The 20,194-nt window shown below is 42.3% G+C and overlaps 1 protein-coding gene across 1 annotated transcript in view; it reads right to left on the reverse strand.

Annotated features, from left to right (window-relative positions):
• Positions 1-20,194, reverse strand: part of LOC133445673 (pyridoxal kinase-like) — a 24,977-nt gene continuing 4,783 nt past the window's right edge. Inside the window, exons 5-11 of the mRNA XM_061723014.1 lie at positions 19,875-19,909; positions 9,049-9,134; positions 8,262-8,307; positions 8,056-8,167; positions 4,758-4,894; positions 3,073-3,139; positions 1-2,700 (exon numbers count right to left, since the gene is read on the reverse strand). Of these exons, the coding sequence (XP_061578998.1) occupies positions 2,579-2,700; positions 3,073-3,139; positions 4,758-4,894; positions 8,056-8,167; positions 8,262-8,307; positions 9,049-9,134; positions 19,875-19,909 (605 nt within the window). The 3' untranslated portion in view covers positions 1-2,578. The remainder of the gene's footprint in view (positions 2,701-3,072; positions 3,140-4,757; positions 4,895-8,055; positions 8,168-8,261; positions 8,308-9,048; positions 9,135-19,874; positions 19,910-20,194) is intronic.

The raw sequence follows: 20,194 nt of genomic DNA on the forward strand, positions 1-20,194 counted from the left end.
TTTCAGTAAAAGATTTGACATTTATTTTTCTTGTTCACTCATTGCTCGTACTTGGCAGTGTGTTATGATCCACATTAGTTTAAGCACACATTCATAACCAGGTTTTGCTTTCCTAACCTTATTGAAACTAACGCATAGTCTACGACACATTTTACTTGACACTAAATTGTTAAATAAAAAAAAGAAAATCATTAGTAGACATATTTAAGATATCTTTGAAAATACATAAATTTGAGATGAGAACATAAAATCTATCATAAAATACCTGCTGCACACTTAAAAAGTGTGATTTAGAAAATTGAGAAATATGTTTGACATCAGCTACAGCAACGACTGCCACTGATATTGTCTGAAAAAATAAAAATAAAAAATTAACCTAGATTGTATATGCAGCAGTACATGGTCAACATTTTTGTTGGAGTTGCACTGTGACTGAATTCAATCTAAATATGAAATAACTATATTTGACATGATTCACAGAAAAGGACTCCTTTTAACTACATTACGTTTGCACAATTGCATGAGCACGAGGAATTATTGCTCTTGCCCAGAAATAGCACATTAATGACACAGGTTTTGTACCACCAACATTCACACGTTTTGACGAAGCTTCCATGCTGAACAAATGGATATGACAATCTTGGATTAACTCCATAGCCCCACCTCCTGGTGAAAGGAAAATGGTGTTTGTGACATTATTTCCTGTAATTACGCCATGCTTCATCAGATCAGAGATTTGTACTGAATGTTTCCAAAATCATCTTCACGAAAATGTTTCATGTCTTTTTGTCATTTGCCATGAAACAGGAAGTGCACAGTTTTACCACACATGAAAAAGAAATCATCAAAAAAATACAAAAATTACCCATTTGTTTTTCAGAGGGGAGATTCAAGGATCAGATGGAGCAACATTTCCATACACGGCAACATAGAGTCTAATAAGTACTTCTTCATTCTATATTTCTGCCATACTTTGTCCGATCATGTTCAAACTCATCACAAACACGTCGACCTCAGCTGGTTAAATCATGTGTTTCATTCAGACTGGTCAAACGCTACAAGTACAGTGACATTTTAAAATTTTGGAGACTAAACATATATTTTAGTTGATTTCAAATTTTGTAGAAATATAACTGTATATCTCGGTATCATTTCATGATTTTTTTTTTCATTACTTTTCAATTAACGGTTGATTTTTAATACATTCTTTTTAACCATTATACAAAGATTTGCTGTTTACAATCAGTATATAGAAGCTAGAACATTTATGGGGCCCAGACTGTGTCAACTGCCGTAACCCAACCATATATTGTTTAATCTTGTCCTAATTTGGTGCATATTTTCACAGTCCAACTCTGAACACATTTGCAGTGTAATAAGTGGAAAAACCTTTAACGCCACCGGTTGGCAACAAGACACATGCTTTGTATTTCATTTTGCATTGTCCTGGAAACCTCAGATTTTCTTTATCGTATACGTGTCCACCCCGTCATGGAAACATTGACAGACAAGGTGAACATTTATTGCTACTTTTAGCTCTTAATGAGTGGGTCTTCAGCAAGCAAAGTGATTCAGTGTTGAAAGTGACTATACTGTTTATGAAATGTATTTTGAATTTCTGATTAGTTTAAAAATATTAATAAATGACAGTGTGGACATGTTAAGCTGTAACACACCAACAACAAACACTATGATGAAAATCTGGAAATATAAGGAAGGATCTTGACGTATTTGCGGCAGTTGACCTGTTACTTAAAGGCCAAATGGTGTGATGATGTTACTAATTACATTAGTTGATCTGTTAAATGGTCAGTTACCCCATAATGACAGGGTGGACAGAAGTTTCAGGGGCACTGACAAAATGTTTAAAATTATTTCAAAAATGGAATATATAGTTGATCAAAGTTACTAGTTTTATTGAAGAACATGTGAAGTAAAATGAGGAAATATAAAAAGTATGTCAGCATTAGCTGAAGTTAACGGAGCTGCATGAGGAACTTGCCAAAATTAAATGCTCCGAGTGAAAGATAATGGTGGATATCCATGTCAGGAGACTTGTCATCACACTCATGTGTGTGTAAATGTTTGGTCATTTATACCAGAAACCCAGAATTTAGTCATTTTCTATGATGAATGGGTGAGTTTGATGGGAACGGTGGCCGTAGGGCCGAAGGCCGGACCAATGCTGCTGCAGTTTTACTTTCCTCGTGAATTCAGAGCAGTTTGCATCTATCCATGTAAACCCTCATTGATAAACAGTTCTACCTTTCTACCCACTATAGAACACGATTAAAGAACATTTACACCATTTTTAATCCAGCTGCCCCTTTTGCTTTTAAATAAAAAGGGCAGACAATGTGTATATGACAGGAACAAAGATCTAAGCGATACAAATCAGCTTGTCATTACATTGTACAATACAATATGCTATAACTTCTAAAAACATGGCAATCATAGCTGTTGTAAGGCAAAGATATGTCAACATTTTTGATGTGAACATTCAATGTGTGTCCAAGAGACTTCACTGATTAGTACCAGCACAATGTGTATTTACTGAAAGCCTCTCCTTCTTCAGAGTTTAACATTTTTGTAAGACCTTAGCTTGGACAACAATGGCAGGGTTCTCGATGTCGTCTTTGCTCTGGACCATCCGGAGCTCCAGCTGGGCGGGACTGGGCTTGTTGCCCGGCCCAGCTAGCTCTAGAACAAGAGCAGAGGGAACACATCAGTTTGGGAACTTTTGGTTTACTTGTCAGTCAAGAATTCACAGGAAAGTCTTGTCTCGTCAGTAAAACCATTATAATTTTTTAACAGCTACATAAAAAAGAGAATTTTCACTACTTTTAAGCTTTTATTCAGTTTTTACCAAGAACACAACCATCTGTGAAATAACTCATGCTAAGTTGAGTTGTACAGGCAACAGTGTTGCCATATTACTGCTATATGTGTAATTACAATATAAAGAAATTAATAAAGCAGTTACATGTCCAGCAAACCACTTGAGGGAAACAGTACATATGTATACATACATATACATATACATACATATACATACATATACATATACTCTACCATTGGCATAAGTGACGGTCCTCTTAATGACATGGTGCATCACAGAAACGGTCTTTTCGCAGGCAACCTGTGAAAATTCAAAAAGACATGGTTGCACAGAACTGGAATTTATTTGTAAAGACAAACACACTTACTACGTTTACATGCAGTCAAAATTCGGGCTATTGCTAATATTCCGGTTAAGCCGGGCAGACACTGTGCGATTGTCGGCTCGTTTTGAGCCGATTTTCCAGTCGTGCGACTTTTTCTTTGATCGGCCCCGATTTTGACCCAATCGTTGGTCGTGCCTCGTGCAGTATACGTGGGGTAACGACGAGAGAGTAACACCTCACGACGAGCTCCCGATCACAAATCATGAGGTCGCAAGAAAATCAAGCGTGTTTGAAATTCTGGTCGCTCCTCGTGAAGGAATCACAGTTGAAGCAGCTACGACCCAATGGACTCATCCTTTCACAGAGAGCATGCACAATCTCTGATGTCACGTCCAAAACTATTATTTGTAGTTTAAGTGTTGCAAATTCACATTACAAATGGATGTTTTAATAGCGGAAAAAAAGACCGCATTTCCCCGTACGGTGCACGTCGCCGCGTAGCCTACGCCGTATGCTCTGCGTTGGTGTAACGCGGAACCATAAATCAGCCTTTAGTGTGTGCGCTGTCTGCTGTTCGGAACAACTTTTTTCTCTTCTCTTTTCATTTTGCTGGGACGTCGGGTCCCTCTGCCGAGACACAACTTTTGCGGTATGCGTTCTTTGTTGTGTCTAAAAATGATGTGCAGTGCCTGCCCAATCAGAAACGGTACAGATATTTTGGGATTTTTTAAATATATATATATATAAAATTATAAAAAAATAAAGGATCCCCAGTATTATGATCGTATAGTGTGAGCAGACGGAGCATCCGAGCATCGGGTCGTACAGTGTGAGACCATAAATCGTGGGCTCTGAACTTTTGAACTCCGCGATCTAGTCGTGCAGTGTGAGATGGGGCTGAATCAAACCATTTAAAATATCGCACAGTGTATGCCCAGCTTTACCGAGACATTTGGAATATTCCCTTTACATGGTAATTAATCATTTGGGATATCTGGATCAAACCAGCGACGCACGGAGAACATCATGACGTAATTACCGTCATTTCCGCTTCTTCTTCCTGTATCCAAATTCAAAACTAATGCTGCTTCGCGCAACTTTTCTCTCACCTTCTTGTAAATCTGTCTATCCCGGTACTTTCTAGCGTCTACAAATGCAGAAATGTTCATATCCTTCATTACATTTATGAAGTGATTAGTCTCCTCCTGGTCTTGGTTTCTCCGTGTTTAGAAGAACTTCCTGGACTCAAAAGACCAGGATTCCTTGTGAACAGAACATGAGCAGAAAACAACTTCCTGTTCCGTTTGATGGGGATATTCCGTTTGGCGTTTACATGACCCAATATTCAGGTTTTAAAAGGAGTAACCCAGGGGTCATATTGGGGTTTTTAAAAACCCCAATATGAGCAAATTCTGGTTATTCAAAGGGGTTATTGGTGTTTACATGGCCGTGCAAAACCGGGTTATTGCCAATATTCGGGTTTTAAAAGGGTTATTGATGCATGGAAACGCAGTCACTTACTGCTCATACAAAACAGTAGAGTTGGGGTTATTCCAATCAGTTTTTAATCTTTTATTACTTTTCTTGTACTACCTTCAGGTCCTCGGGGTGTCGGTGTGTCCAGGCCAGCAACATGGCAGCAAACAGATCTCCCGTCCCCACAAATACAGCATCAAACTTGGGGATGTCCAAGCAGATTTTCAGACTGCTGGTTGTCCCGTCAGGTTTCACTACGGACAAGAAGACAGACACGGTCACATAGATCACACATGACAGGAATAAAGTGTGCTCACAATCCACACAAACATTTTTAATTTCTTTAAAAGAGAATCCAATCTACTTTAATTATAACACCATACAGTTTATACTTCTAGTAAAACTGAAGAGTTCTCTTAACTCTGTGTCTGTCTGTACGAAGGAAAATGGCTATTCAGAAATCCATGAGTCACATGAGGGAATGCTTCAGCTATTGTTCCAAACACGTCTACTGTTTTCCTTCATACACAGCACCAGAGCAGGGCCTGATGGTTATGGATGAGGTACTGTAGGCTGCCACTCACAAATACATGGATTGCTTGATATAAACTCTCCAGGCATGGTACAAAACAATTCCAGCCACCTCAGAGTTGGCATGGGTGTGAATTCAAATGATTGAAACAAAAACAGTTTTTTGAACCAGGCTGTAAATCTGTTTATTTCTGCTCCAAAGTTGGTCATTTTAACATGGAGTTCAATGGAGATTTACTGGCCTTTGGAACCGGCCTCTATCGGTCAGCTGGGAACGACAACCAAACTTCTGCATGACACTCAATTGGGAAGTAAGATGGTTGGCGCTTGAAGGGAATAGAAGAGCACACGTTGCTATTACTGCCCAACTATGATTATTCAGTTGGAGGTATTTATTAGTACAGTGAATATAGTGCATATTCTCTTCACCAAACGTGGCTTGAGATCATGTAAAGTTATGGGTTGTTCCAGTCCTCAGATCTTATAGCATGTGACTCGGAGCCTAACAGTGGTGTAATCTGAGCAGCAGAACAATCTGCAGGTGTACCAAGCCGTGGCCGAGCTGCAGAGCTGGAACACTTCCCAAAGTCTGCCATACTGTGGCCTTTGCAAGCCACAGTCAGACTTTGTGAAGGCTCCAGATCAGTCAGTCAGCTGGACAGGCCAATCCCTGCCATCAACAAACAACCAAGTAATCCTTATGGATTCACTTGGTTTGGACTGCTTCACAAAACATGGGCCAATACAGAGCTGGATTGGCAACTAAACAGTAAAACTAAAATATTTTATGTAATGTGGTCATTTTTTGTTGTTGTTGTTGCTTAGCACACACCAACAGAGCCATAAACAGTAACCATGGTTCCCCCACACAGCGCCAGTCTCCCCCTCTCACTGCACTGAAATCACAGCTCTCCCATACAGGACTGTCTCAGAACATTAGAATATTGTGGTAAAGTCCTTTATTTTCTGTAATGCAAAAATGTCATCCATTCTGGATTCATTACAAATCAACTGAAATATTGCAAGCCTTTTATTATTTTAATATTGCTGATTATGGCTTACAGTTTAGGATTAAGATTCCCAGAATATTCTAATTTTTTGAGATAGGATATTTGAGTTTTCTTAAGCTGTAAGCCATGATCAGCAATATTAAAATAATAAAAGGCTTGCAATATTTCAGTTGATTTGTAATGAATCCAGAATGTATGACATTTTTTTTTTTTTTTTTTTTAAATTGCATTACAGAAAATAAAGAACTTTATCACAATATTCTAATTTTCTGAGACAGTCCTGTACACTGACTGGCCTGACTGATCTTCTCCACACACACTTCGTCATTATCCTCGTACGTCTCTGGTTCAAACATGTGCACTTGAAACGCTGGTATCTTGTTTTCAGTGGAAGCTGGCGGGTTGCATCACGTGTGGATAACTGGCCTCCGAGGCCACACTTAACCACAACTAACGCACGGTGGCGGCCGGGGCGGATCTGTTCATCCCACAACACGAGTCCAACCCACCAGGGGAGTAAAATAAAATGTATTATCATTATTTCATAAAATAAGGAAACGGCTGATGAGAATGACAGCAGCAGCAGCAGCAGCAGCAGCAGCAGCAGCAGCAGCAGGAGGTCACAGGTATCTTCAAGATGAGTAACTGGAGAGATGAGGAGATCCCGTGAGCAGAGGACACCAGAAACCAGTACATGTCCTGAACCACTAAGGTCCGTTGTTTAAACAACTGGTGAACAAAAATGACAAACCGGAGCTTTGCAAGAAGCAAAACGGGGCCAAAAAAAAATTCATACATCCTCGTTTTGAAAAATTACACGCCTGACAACGCATATTACCCTGCCGATGCAGGGATAATACGTCCATCAACACACCTGCACATCTTATGTGTTATGTTACACGAGAAACACCCCCCGACTCGCCTTCCTTCCTCTCATCTCACCTCCAGGCCTGGGCTGACAAATAACACACCCCGGTTAAACCCGCGTTCATCATCCAGCCATAACAGCGAGATCTCATGCAACGGTGCCTTGTGAGAATTCCAGCAAGCAGAGAATACACTCACATGCACAACAATACCTACTGGTCTGAAAAAAATAAGAATAGAACTGAATAACTTTGTGTCTTTACATAAAGCACAAACAAATTCCAATTTGTGCTCACAACTACAGGACTGTCTCATAAAATTAGAATATTGTGATGAAGTTCTTTATTTTCTGTAATGCAATTAAAAAAACAAAAATGTCATACATTCTGGATTCATTACAAATCAACTGAAATAGAATATTCTAATTTTTTGAGATAGGACATTTGAGTTTTCTTAAGCTGTAAACCATGATCAGCAATATTAAAATAATAAAAGGCTTGCAATATTTCAGTTGATTTGTAATGAATCCAGAATGTATGACAGTTTTGTTTCTGTAATTGCATTACAGAAAATCACAATATTCTAATTTTCTGAGACAGTCCTGTAGAGATGATTGGATGAAACAGCTGATTATCAGAACTATCTCCTTACTGTTCATTGGTTGTGCCTGGTGATCAGCTGAAGATGGTGCCGATACTGGCCTGTAGGATTCAAATGTTTTGTTTGGAGGAACAACAAAAAATTTGGGATGACAAACTAAATCCAACACTGGAAAAAAAGCATGACCTTCTATTACTGGTTTATCATCTTGCTGTCTGCAGTTACTAGTTCTGATGTAGAAAACCATAATCAGCAGGTTTGGCCTTTACCAAAACTGGAATTAGCCAAGAAAAGTGCTCTCTGGTTGGAAATTAAAATGAAGGTATATGTTCAGGAAATTCAAAAATGTCTTCTGAGAAGGAGGGAGACAAGCACTTTGTCCAGAGAAAATGGGCTCTGCACTTTACTTATTTTTTGACTCCCAAGCACCACCAGGAACTGGTCCCCATTTCCCGAGAGCAGGTCTGTACTAGTGAGGACGACAGTCTCTGGTCCCATTTCATGAAGCAAGTCCAGCACCTGGGGAGCACAAAGGTTACGTTTCTCAAAAAGTGCCATTATGTCTCACAAACTAAAGTAAAACACTGTAATAGGAAACATTTATGACACTCACCTCAATAGCATCATCCTTTGTGTTTATTTTCCTCCCAGTTAACATCCTAAACACAACCATAAAAAACAAAATGACTAGTACCCACTTCCAGGAAAGTTAATTATTTTTTAAAAGTGTTGCAAGACCCCCCCCCCCACACACACACACACACACATTTATATACTGTGGTGGGATGGCCCAGCGGCATTGTCACCGTCTTTGGTATAGCAGGACCAAGTTCCCGATATCTGGGTCATGGCAAGGTTCCAGTCACACACCTCAGCTACAGAATGGTAATGTTCTGCTGGCTTTCGGCACTCTGAGTGCGTAGCAGTACAAATCCGCTAATCAGCTAATGAATGGGGCCAATCCAGCATGGATAATCCAAGGCTCCATGGTTCTAATCACAAAGGATCCAGCGCCTGGATCAACTACGACAACGTCTTTAGGTGTTCTGGGTCTCTCATGTTCTGGGTCTCTGGAAAAAACCTGGAGACACATTTTGTTGGATGCTATATAAATAAAATTGAATTGAAGTAAATGCTGCAGTCGTGGATACTGAAATGCTTTGAACTGCATAACAACAGGACACTTAGACACCTTTATTATTAACTCAGTTGCAATGTGCTGATCTGAGCAACCCTTTACAAAAGGGTAGTTAAGTAGATAGTCAGCACTTTATTGTACAAGAAATTTTCTTCAGCAGCAACCCTTGAAATAGCAGCAAATAAAATATCACGTATATGTACATAAAAGCAAAGTGTTAATATCTTCAGTATTTGGCTGATGGGTCAGAGAGACAACTCACTCTGCTTCATATTGGTTAGGTGTGAGGATGTCTGCCATGGCCACAACTTGGGTCTTGTAGACAGGCAACAGATTCTCTGGAACATACTGAAAAAAAAAGTTAGCAAAATATAAAAAACAGAAACGCACACACATGGCTTTGTGTTATTTTCAATCAGGATTTGTTGTTTGTACAGAATATTAATCAGGTTTGGAAAACATTGTTTTTTCATCTCTGTAATATCGCAATATCCAGCTCTTCCTCCATCTCTTCCTCCTGCTCTTCCTCCTGCTCTTCCTCCTGCTCTTCCTCCTGCTCTTCCTCCTGCTCTTCCTCCTGCTCTTCCTCCAGCTCTTCCTCCAGCTCTTCCTCCAGCTCTTCCTCCAGCTCTTCCTCCTGCTCTTCCTCCTGCTCTTCCTCCTGCTCTTCCTCCAGCTCTTCCTCCAGCTCTTCCTCCAGCTCTTCCTCCTGCTCTTCCTCCTGCTCTTCCTCCTGCTCTTCCTCCAGCTCTTCCTCCAGCTCTTCCTCCAGCTCTTCCTCCAGCTCTTCCTCCAGCTCTTCCTCCAGCTCTTCCTCTTGCTCTTCCTCCATCTCTTCCTCCAGCTCTTCCTCTTGCTCTTCCTCTTGCTCTTCCGGGGGGAGTCCGAGACGTTCCCAGGCCAGCAGAGAGACATAGTCTCTCCAGCGTGTCCTGGGGCTTCCCCGGGGTCTCCTCCCGGAGGGATATGCCTGGAACACCTCCCTAGGGAGGAGGGACATGCCTGGAACATCTCCCTAGGGAGGTGGGACATGCCTTGAACACCTCCCTAGGGAGGAGGGACATGCCTGGAACACCTCCCTAGGGAGGAGGGACATACCTGGAACACCTCCCTAGGGAGGAGGGACATGCCTGAAACACCTCCCTAGGGAGAAGGGACATGCCTGGAACTCCTCCCTAGGGAGGCGTCCAGGTGGTGATCAGTTTCAGCTCAGCCCCTCTCTTCACCCGAGTGTCCAAGACATGCGGCCGAAGGTCAGATGAGACGACAACAAAGTCGATCATTGACCTCCGGCCTAGGGTGTCCTGGTGCCACGTGCACTGATGGACAGCCTTATGTTTGAACATGGTGTTTGTTATGGACAAACTGTGACTAGCACAGAAGTCCAACAACAAAGCACCATTCGGGTTCAGATCGGGGAGGCCGTTCCTCCCAATCACGCCTCTCCAGGTATCACTGTCATTGCCCACGTGAGCGTTGAAGTCCCCCAGTAGAACAATGGAGTCCCCAGTTGGAGCACCATCAAGTATTCCTCCCAGGGACCCCAAGAAGGCCGGGTACTCCGCACTGCTGTTCGGCCCGTAAGCACAAACAACAGTGAGAGACCTTTTCCCGACCCGAAGGCGCAGGGAAGCGACCCTCTCGTTCACTGGGGTGAACTCCAACACATGGCGACTGAGCTGGGGGGCTATAACCAAGCCCACACCAGCCCGTCGCCTCTCACCCTGGGCAACTCCAGAGTAGTGGAGGGTCCAGCCCCTTTCAAGGAGCTGGGTTCCAGAGCCCAAGCTATGTGTGGAGGTGAGCCTGACTATCTCTAGCCGGTATCTCTCAACCTCACGCACAAGCTCTGGCTCCTTCCCCCCCAGAGAGGTGACATTCCATGTCCCCACTGAGAGGGTTTTGGTCCAGGGATTGGGTCGTCAAGGCCCCGCCACGACTGCTACCCAGATCACATGGCACCAGCCTCTCACGGTCCTTCTTGCGGGTGGTGGGCCTACGGGAAGGCGGGCCCACGTCGCCGTTTCTGGCTGAGCCCAGCCGGGTCCCATGGGCAAAGACCTGGCCACCAGGCGCTCGCCTTCGAGCCCCAACACCAGGCCTAGCTCCAGGGAGGGGCCCGGTGAAGTCCGATGCGGGCGATGTAACACTTAGAATCCAATTCAAAATTTTATTACATGCTTCATGAGTGATGTATTTTTTTTTTTTTTATTATTTTTAACCCAGTTTTTTCCCCCCTTTTATCACCCAGTGCTCCTTCCTAGACAGTCCTGGGCATTGCCATCCTCTACCAACCCCGGGAGGGCCCTGCACTGAGCTCAGGTCTCCTCCTTAACCTGAGGACTGAGCAGGCCGCATCTTTTCACCAGACAGGGTGGGGCTTCTCCGGCCGGACGTAGCGCGTGGAAGGATCACGTTATTCCGGCCGGATCCTCCCCACACCATCTGGCGTCCCGGTTGGCCAGAGGGGGCATGTATAGCCCAGGACTGTTGCATGTTTTTGTGAGGGTAGCTCACCTTGCTACCCAAGGGAACACGGGGAGAACATGCAAACTCCACACAGAAAGGCCCTTTCCCATGAGTGATGTATTGAGGAAAGGGCATGCAGAAAGATTGCCAGAGGAACAACTTTCCTGGATAGACAGACGATGTTGGTAAATCCCTCACCATGGTGTCTACCACAAAAGGAAAAAGACAATCTGAGTGGTGTTAGATTGTTACTCTTCATTCCAAGAACGTCACTGAACTTTGAGCTGCTGCAGTGTCCCAACCTTACAAAAACCATGTTGGGTCTCCTCCTCAGATTCTTACAGGATCCAGTAGCAGTGATGGGAGTAGGAAGGAATGTTCCATCAAGTAAGGATACCTAGAAATGATGTGGACTTCCTCATTTCCCCATTCTGCACTGAAGCAGGCAGCTGATGATAAGGAAGGAAAGTGTAGCACTGAAGTTCTCAACACCATTCATCGCAACTTTTATGTAGACGACTGTACCAAATCTGTCCCAAATGAGAGCCAAGCAATCTCTCTGATGCAAGAGCTCAGATCAGTACGCATCACAGGTGGATTTAAGCTGACCAAATGGACCAGTAACAGTCATGCAAGTCCTTGCCTTGGTTCCAGTTGAAGATAGAGCAAAACAGGTCAAAGATCTAGACCTCAACAAAGACAAACTGCCCATAGAAATAGCTCTTGGCATGCAATGAGACACAGAGTCAAACATGTTCTTCCTTTCGACCACCCCAAAACAACTATCAGTCACCGGTAGAAGCATTTAGTCTGTGTAAAACTCAGTATATGATCCTCTAGGGTTCCTAGCACCAGTTATGCTGATCGGGAAAGGAATACTGTCTAAGCTAAACTATGGATGGGATGAACCGATACCAACTGCTTACACAGTAATAATGACTTGGATTTATATAGCGCCCTTCAAGGCACCCAGAGCTTTAGAGTGATCATTATTCATTCATACACATTCTCACTGGTGGTGGCTACGTTTTGTAGCCACAGCTGCCCTGGGGCAGACTGACGGAAGCGTGGCTGCCACACAGCCCCCTCCACCACCACCAAACACATTCACATGGGGCAAGGTGGGTAAGGTGTCTTGCCCAAGGACACTACGACAGCAAACTGGGACGGAGCGGGATTTGAACCGCCGACCTTCCGATCATTGGACGACCCGCTCTACCACCTGAGCTACTGCCGCCCCAGTAAGTGAAAAGAGTGGCTGAAAGACCTTAAAATGATTTCCAGCCTAATAATCAGGAGATGTCTTCGGCCAACAGATTTTGAAACCACAGGGGCATGTTGGTCACTTCTGTGATGCAAGCAGAAGGTTATGGGACAGTCAGCTATCTGAGACTGACAAGTGATGGAGTGTGAGTGTGTCTGGTTGTTTGTCTGTATATGTGGCCCTGCGATGGACTGGTGACCTGTCCAGGGTGAACCCCTACCTCTCACCTGAAAATAGCTGGGATCGGCTCCAGCAGACCCCCGTGACCCTGCAAAGGATAAAGCGGGTATAGATAATGGATGGATGGAACTTCCTGTTTCCCTGGGGTATAAATATGGTGTGACACAGAGGCCATTTCTTTTCAACATGGGAAAGACGAAGGAACACACCATTCCAAGTAAGGCAGATGTGTGTTGACCTTCACAAGTCAGGCAATGGCTACAAGAAAATAGCCACTCGCCTACACCTGCCCATATCTACCGTCAGAGGAATTATTAAGAAGTTTAAAACAACTGGAACAGTGGTAAACCAGCCTGGACGAGGACCCAAGTTTACTTTGCCACCACGCACAGTGAGGAGGATGGTAAGAGGAATAAAAAGTTCTCCAAAGCTCACTATTAAAGAATTGCAACAAATGGTAGCATCTTGGGGTCACAAAGTCTCCGAAACAACCATCAGGCACTATCTACATGCCAACAGGCTGTTTGGGAGGCATGCAAGGAAAAAACCTTTTCTCACTCACAATTATAAATGCTAGTGATGCACCGATTGTTCGGTAACCGAAATTGTTCGGCCGAAAATGGCAAAAAAACACTTTCGGTGTTCGGTGGAATAAATGGGAAAAAAACTGAACAATTAATAACGGCATTGTAATATAAGGAAATAGACTGACCGCTCCCGTACCGGTTGCGCACATGGATCTATTAGGTTGCGCAACACAAACATAAATCGTTGGCCAACCAAAAACTAACCACGTAACTGTTGCGCACCACAAACATAAATCGTTGGCCAACCAAAAAGTAACCACATACAAATTTTACCTAACATTCACCAGGAGGTGGAACCAAAACAACATAATGCTGGGAAATTAAAAAATGTTCAGTTTTTTATGTTCAATAAATATTTTCTACCTTATAATTTTGTAAAAGATTTTTTTCTTTGAAAAGCATGCCTAAATCAAATTTATTTGATTTATGCAATGGTGAAAAAGTTGGCAAAATAAATGAAAAACTGCGAAGAACCATGTTCGGTATTGTTCGGTATTCGGCCAATTTTTTATTATTATTTTCGGTTTCGGTTTCGGCCACAAATTTTAATTTCGGTGCATCACTAATAAACGCAAACGCCTGGAGTTTGCTAAGCAGAACTGGGGCTTCAACTGGGACCGTGTGCTTTGGTCAGATGAGACAAAGATAGAGCTTTTTGGCTACAAACGCTCTAAGTGGGTCTGGCGTAACACAAAAGAGGAGTATGCACAAAAAAGAACCTCATGTTTCCCACTGTGAAGTATGGGGGAGGATCGGTGATGCTGTGGGCCTGTTTCTCTTCCAAAGGGCCTGGGAACCTTGTTAGAGTGCATGGCATCATGAACGCTTTGAAATACCAGGACATTTCAAATCAAAATCTAGTGGGCTCTGCCCGAAAGCTGAAGATGGGTCATCAATGGGTCTTTCAACAAGATAATGACCCTAAACATATGGCCAAATCTACACAGAAATGGCTCACCAGACACAGAATCAAGCTCCTCCCATGGCCATCTCAGTCCCCAGACCTCAACCCCATTGAAAACCTGTGGGGTGAGCTGAAGAGGAAAGGACCCAGGTCGCTGGAGGATTTAGAGAGGAATGGTCGAAGATCCCTCTTTCTGTATTCTCCCATCTTGTGAAACAGTATAGGAGAAGATTAGATACTGTTTTGTTGACAAAAGGGGGTGTACAAAGTATTTACATCAGGGTTGCTAATAATTGTGGCACACATGATTTGATGTAAAACAATTATTGCTTAATGTGGGATTTTTTTCCTACTGAATTAATGCACTTGAATTAAAGGTTGGATTTTACTCTTTTTTTTCATTGTGGTCCTATTTTATTAAGAAAAAAACTGAATTTATTAGAAACTAAAGAACATATCTTAACTAGGGGTGCCAATAATTATGGAGGGCACTGTATATACATATATATATATATATATATATATATATATATATATATATATATATATATATATATATATACACATACATACATACATACATATATATATATATATATATATATATATGTATATATATATATATATATATACAGTGGGGAGAACAAGTATTTGATACACTGCCGATTTTGCAGGTTTTCCCACTTGAAAAGCATGTAGAAGTCTAACAGTTTTTATCATAGCTACTCTTCAACTGTGAGTGATGGAATCTAAAAAAAAAAAATCCAGAAAATCACATTGTATGATTTTTAAGTAATTAATTTGCATTTTATTGCATGACATAAGTATTTGATCACCTGTCAACCAGTAAGGCTACGTTCACACTGCAGTCCTTAATGCTCAATTCCGATTTTTTCCCAATTCCGATTTTTTTGTGTGGCTGTTCACATTATCTTTTAAAATGTGTCCTATATCCGACTCGAGTGTGAACGCATCACGGCCCTGAACTGACCCGCATGCGCAGAGGCGTGGGATGATGACAATGATGGGTTTAATAGATCCATGGTTTGCATCTAACAGGTGCCTGTGAACTGCCAATTATCCATCAAGCTCCACAATTATCATGTTAACATTAAATCAGATAGATTTGTTAAGGACGTTTCTCTTGCATCTCTATCATTGTGCGGGCATGAATTCTCAGAGTTTTGTGGGAGCGGATGAAAACACTGCGGGCGCGGGCGGGAGTGGAACACGTTGCGGGAGCGGGCGGTAATGGTCAGAAATGCAGCGGGAGCGGGATGAAGAAAACAGTCCCGCTATAGCAGGGCTCTAGCTCCGCTCCCCGGAGTGTCAGCTCTGCTCTCCGGCGTTCAGCTGGGTTTATCACCTAACACACGGTCCAGCTCGCTGTAAAACGGGCAGGTTATGCGACCACGACCGCTTCGCTGATTTGAATCCTTAGCTTCTTTATTTAGTAATATGCTTAAATTCTGATCTGAGGTCGTAGGCTAAAAAGAGGTGAGCGCAGGGGAGGGGAGGAGGAGAGGCGGAGGCGGAGGCGGCCCGGAGGGACCCCCGCCGTCTCCCGTGTCTCTCCCTCGCGGCTCGGGGCTCTGCGTGTGACGTCAAAGTCGCATTAATTCCGACCTGGCTGTTCACACTGAGGTCGCATTGCAAAACATCAGACCTGTATCTGATTTAGAACCACATATGGAAGCGACCTGAATCTGATTTGAAAAGATCAGATTCCATGTGACTTGTGCTGTTCACACTGTCATAAACAAATCAGATCTGAGTGACATATGAGCAAAAAATCGGATTTGGGTCACTTGGGAGCTGCAGTGTGAACGTAGCCTAAGACTTCCGGCTCTCACAGACCTGTTAGTTCTTCTTTAAGAAGCCCTCCTGTTCTCCACTCATTACCTGTATTAACTGCACCTGTTTGAACTCGTTACCTGTATAAAAGACACCTGTCCACACACTCAATCAAACAAACTCCAACCTCTCCACAAGACCAAGACCAGAGAGCTGTGTAAGGACATCAGGGATAAAATTGTAGACCTGCACAAGGCTGGGATGGGCTACAGGACAATAGGCAAGCAGCTTGATGAGAAGGCAACAACTGTTGGCGCAATTATTAGAAAATGGAAGAAGTTCAAGATGACGGTCAATCTCCCTCAGTCTGGGGCTCCATGCAAAATCTCACCTCGTGGGGCATCAATGATCATGAGGAAGGTGAGGGATCAGCCCAGAACTACACGGCAGGACCTGGTCAATGACCTGAAGAGAGCTGGGACCACAGTCTCAAAGAAAACCATTAGTAACACACTACGCCGTCATGGATTAAAATCCTGCAGCGCACGCAAGGTCCCCCTGCTCAAGCCAGTGCATGTCAAGGCCCGTCTGAAGTTTGCCAATGACCATCTGGATGATCCAGAGGAGGAATGGGAGAAGGTCATGTGGTCTGATGAGACTAAAATAGAGCTTTTTGGTCTAAACTCCATTCGCCGTGTTTGGAGGAAGAAGAAGGATGAGTACAACCCCAAGAACACCATCCCAACCGTGAAGCATGGAGGTGGAAACATCATTCTTTGGGGATGCTTTTCTGCAAAGGGGACAGGACGACTGCACCGCATTGAGGGGAGGATGGATGGAGCCATGTATCGCGAGATCTTGGCCAACAACCTCCTTCCCTCAGTAAGAGCATTGAAGATGGGTCGTGGCTGGGTCTTCCAGCATGACAACGACCCGAAACACACAGCCAGGGCAACTAAGGAGTGGCTCCGTAAGAAGCATTTCAAGGTCCTGGAGTGGCCTAGCCAGTCTCCAGACCTGAACCCAATAGAAAATCTTTGGAGGGAGCTGAAAGTCCGTATTGCCCAGCGACAGCCCCGAAACCTGAAGGATCTGGAGAAGATCTGTATGGAGGAGTGGGCTAAAATCCCTGCTGCAGTGTGTGCAAACCTGGTCAAGAACTACAGGAAACGTCTGATCTCTGTAATTGCAAACAAAGGTTTCTGTACCAAAGATTAAGTTCTGTTTTTCTGATGTATCAAATACTTATGTCATGCAATAAAATGCAAATTAATTACTTAAAAATCATACAATGTGATTTTCTGGATTTTTTTTTTTTAGATTCCATCACTCACAGTTGAAGAGTAGCTATGATAAAAACTGTTAGACTTCTACATGCTTTTCAAGTGGGAAAACCTGCAAAATCGGCAGTGTATCAAATACTTGTTCTCCCCACTGTATATATATATATATATATATATACATATATATATATATATATATATATATATATATATATATATTTGGCCATTTGCTAACGTCTTCAACACACTCAATAGAACACGGACACCATTTTCCCAAGTCAACTTGTTAAGGTAACATTGGCGATCTATGGTTGATAATCCCCTTGCATAGCTTGACAAGCTGTTTATCTCCGCCATACTTCCATTGCAAAAATGCGCACATATACAGTGTACATCATCGTTGTGTAAAAACAGAAGAAGGGTCTATAGCCACGCCTTGATGGGTCATTGTAGAATAAATCAAATGATAGCAAAACTCAGCTGCTGTGAGAAAGATAACATATGACTGTGTAGTTTGCAGGAGATGGAATGGCATAGCAATGACATAAAAAATGTCTGACCTACCTCTACACAGGATAACACCTGACCTGCCACCCTTTACCCACACTGGACAAGACTACTTTGGTCCAATAGAAGTCAAGCGTGGTCGCAGCAAAGTAATAAGGTATGGAGCCTTGTTTACGTGCCTTGCAAGTAGAGCCGTACACTTAGGGATGGCCAACTCAATCCATTTCTGCATTCTGACGATTTATCTGCAGACCAGGCCAAGTGAAGGAGATTGTTTCTGACAATCATGAACTACCACCCAATCAGTCTTATCGCAGGATGTGCAAGATCCAGAACCTCATATGATTAAAAAGAATCTAAAACATAGGGACATAGTGCTGGTTATCGATGAAAGCTCACCACGCAATGCCAGGCCCATAGGCAGAATCACAGAAATCTTCCAAGACAAAAAAGGATTATGTACATTGGGTCAAGATGAGGACCGAAACCAGCACCCTGGACAGGCCTATTATCACAAAGCTGTGCCTTCTACAAGACGTGACCTGAGGAGACAGGCCTGACCAATATCAGTTTTTTTGGCCCCTGAAAGGACTTTAGTTGAACCTTTTTTCCTCTTTTTCAAATAAGGATCTGCGTTGCTTATTTCCCAAATGAACTATGGGACTTTTCTTTTTTTGACGTATTTTTGAAATTCAATGGACATTCTTGAGTATCGTCACAAAAGACTCTTTGAGTGTATGCTTCATTGTATGAATTGTACACACACACACATATACACATATATGTACATATATGTATATATATATATATATATATATATATATATATATATATATATATATATATATATATATAAAATAATCACATTTTTAATCATGATTTGATCTTTTCCCAAAAGCGGCAAAAAAATAAATTTCTACCCATTTAAAGAATAAATGGACATAGGCATAAAAAAACATTAAAAATAAATAGTGTGTGTGGGGTTGCGTTTATTCGGCAGGCAGATGAATCCAGACTGTTTGACTGTGAATGGGAACTATTATATTTTAGTGATTTGAATTACCACTGCATCTATACATCTTTCCACCGGGTCTTGTTTGGGAAACCGTGGGAAAATGATGTTGCTAGTGTTGCTGTGTTGCATAGGTTGCGGTAAGTGCGACACACTTCTCCCTCATTGCAGATGCTGGTATAAATTAGCAGTGTTGAAAATAACACAGAACAGTTTGCTCTCACAGCAGCGTTGCTTCTGTCATGCGTTCATCATACCATAAACAACCAAAATTCATTGTTTTCACTGCACAAAAAAAGCATTATTTCAAACTATCCCTCATGTATGATAGCCAGAACTTGATTTCCTGATGCTTGAATCAAAAGTTAAAAATTTCCCAACTTTGAGAAAACAACACAAAAGTCACAATTCCCTGCAGCAATGCTTGATGTCACTGGATTCAATACAAGGACAGCAACACTCAGCAAACCTTCATGGCATATGTGCGAGAGTGCAGTAAGACAACTATAGGTAAACTTGGATAGATGACAGTGGATAGCAGCAAAATACGCCACTACCTGGGAACTGAGAGAAACTGCACTTGTTCTGAGGAGATTTGGGAGGGGAACTACAATCACATCAAAACACACCCAGCTACGTAGTGGATTGCTTACGTCTGAAAAGACCTGTCAGGGAGAGGCTTTACGGGACTTTGGAAGTTCATAGAAGCACTGCCATATGGAATTATAAAAATTAAAGTAAAAAAAAAAAAAATGTATTTCATTTTTAAAATCAACAACTTTTAGTCGGTTAAATTAGTCGGTTAAAATTGATTTTAACCGACTAATAAAAATTCATAGAAGAGGGATTCCTTCATCCTGTTATACCTGGTTATAACAGTTATTTTTTTTAATTGTAATATAATTAGTGCATTACAGCACTCTCTGAAATTCTATTTAGCCAAAAAATGTAATTACTACAGAAATGTGAACAGTTTTAAAAAGTATTAAAAACGCTTCAAAAGCCATGGATAATCGTCGTAAATAACTAAGCAGTCCTAACAATTGTACAAAATTAAAAAAATAAATAATGTAGTGTAAAATGCCTACCATAGCACCATGGTCTCCCATAACAGGATCACACACTATGGAGAGAAAGAGAAACAAGTATACAAAAAAATGTAAAAATGAGTAGATATGCAAAAAAAAGTATATTAGATTAAAAGGCAATCTGGAACATAATGTCATTTTAACATTGAAAACCCAATGCAGCGTTAGACTGGAGACCAAGACCAGTATCCAGACCACAGTCTGGTCTTGGTCTGGTCTGGTCTTGGTCTGGGTCTGGGTCTGGGTCTTGGTCTTGGTCTTGGTCTTGGTCTTGGTCTTGGTCTGGTCTGGTCTGGTCTTGGTCTGGTCTTGGTCTGGTC

This window comes from Cololabis saira, chromosome 6, assembly GCF_033807715.1.
Source record: "Cololabis saira isolate AMF1-May2022 chromosome 6, fColSai1.1, whole genome shotgun sequence".
Classification (NCBI taxonomy): domain Eukaryota; kingdom Metazoa; phylum Chordata; class Actinopteri; order Beloniformes; family Belonidae; genus Cololabis; species Cololabis saira.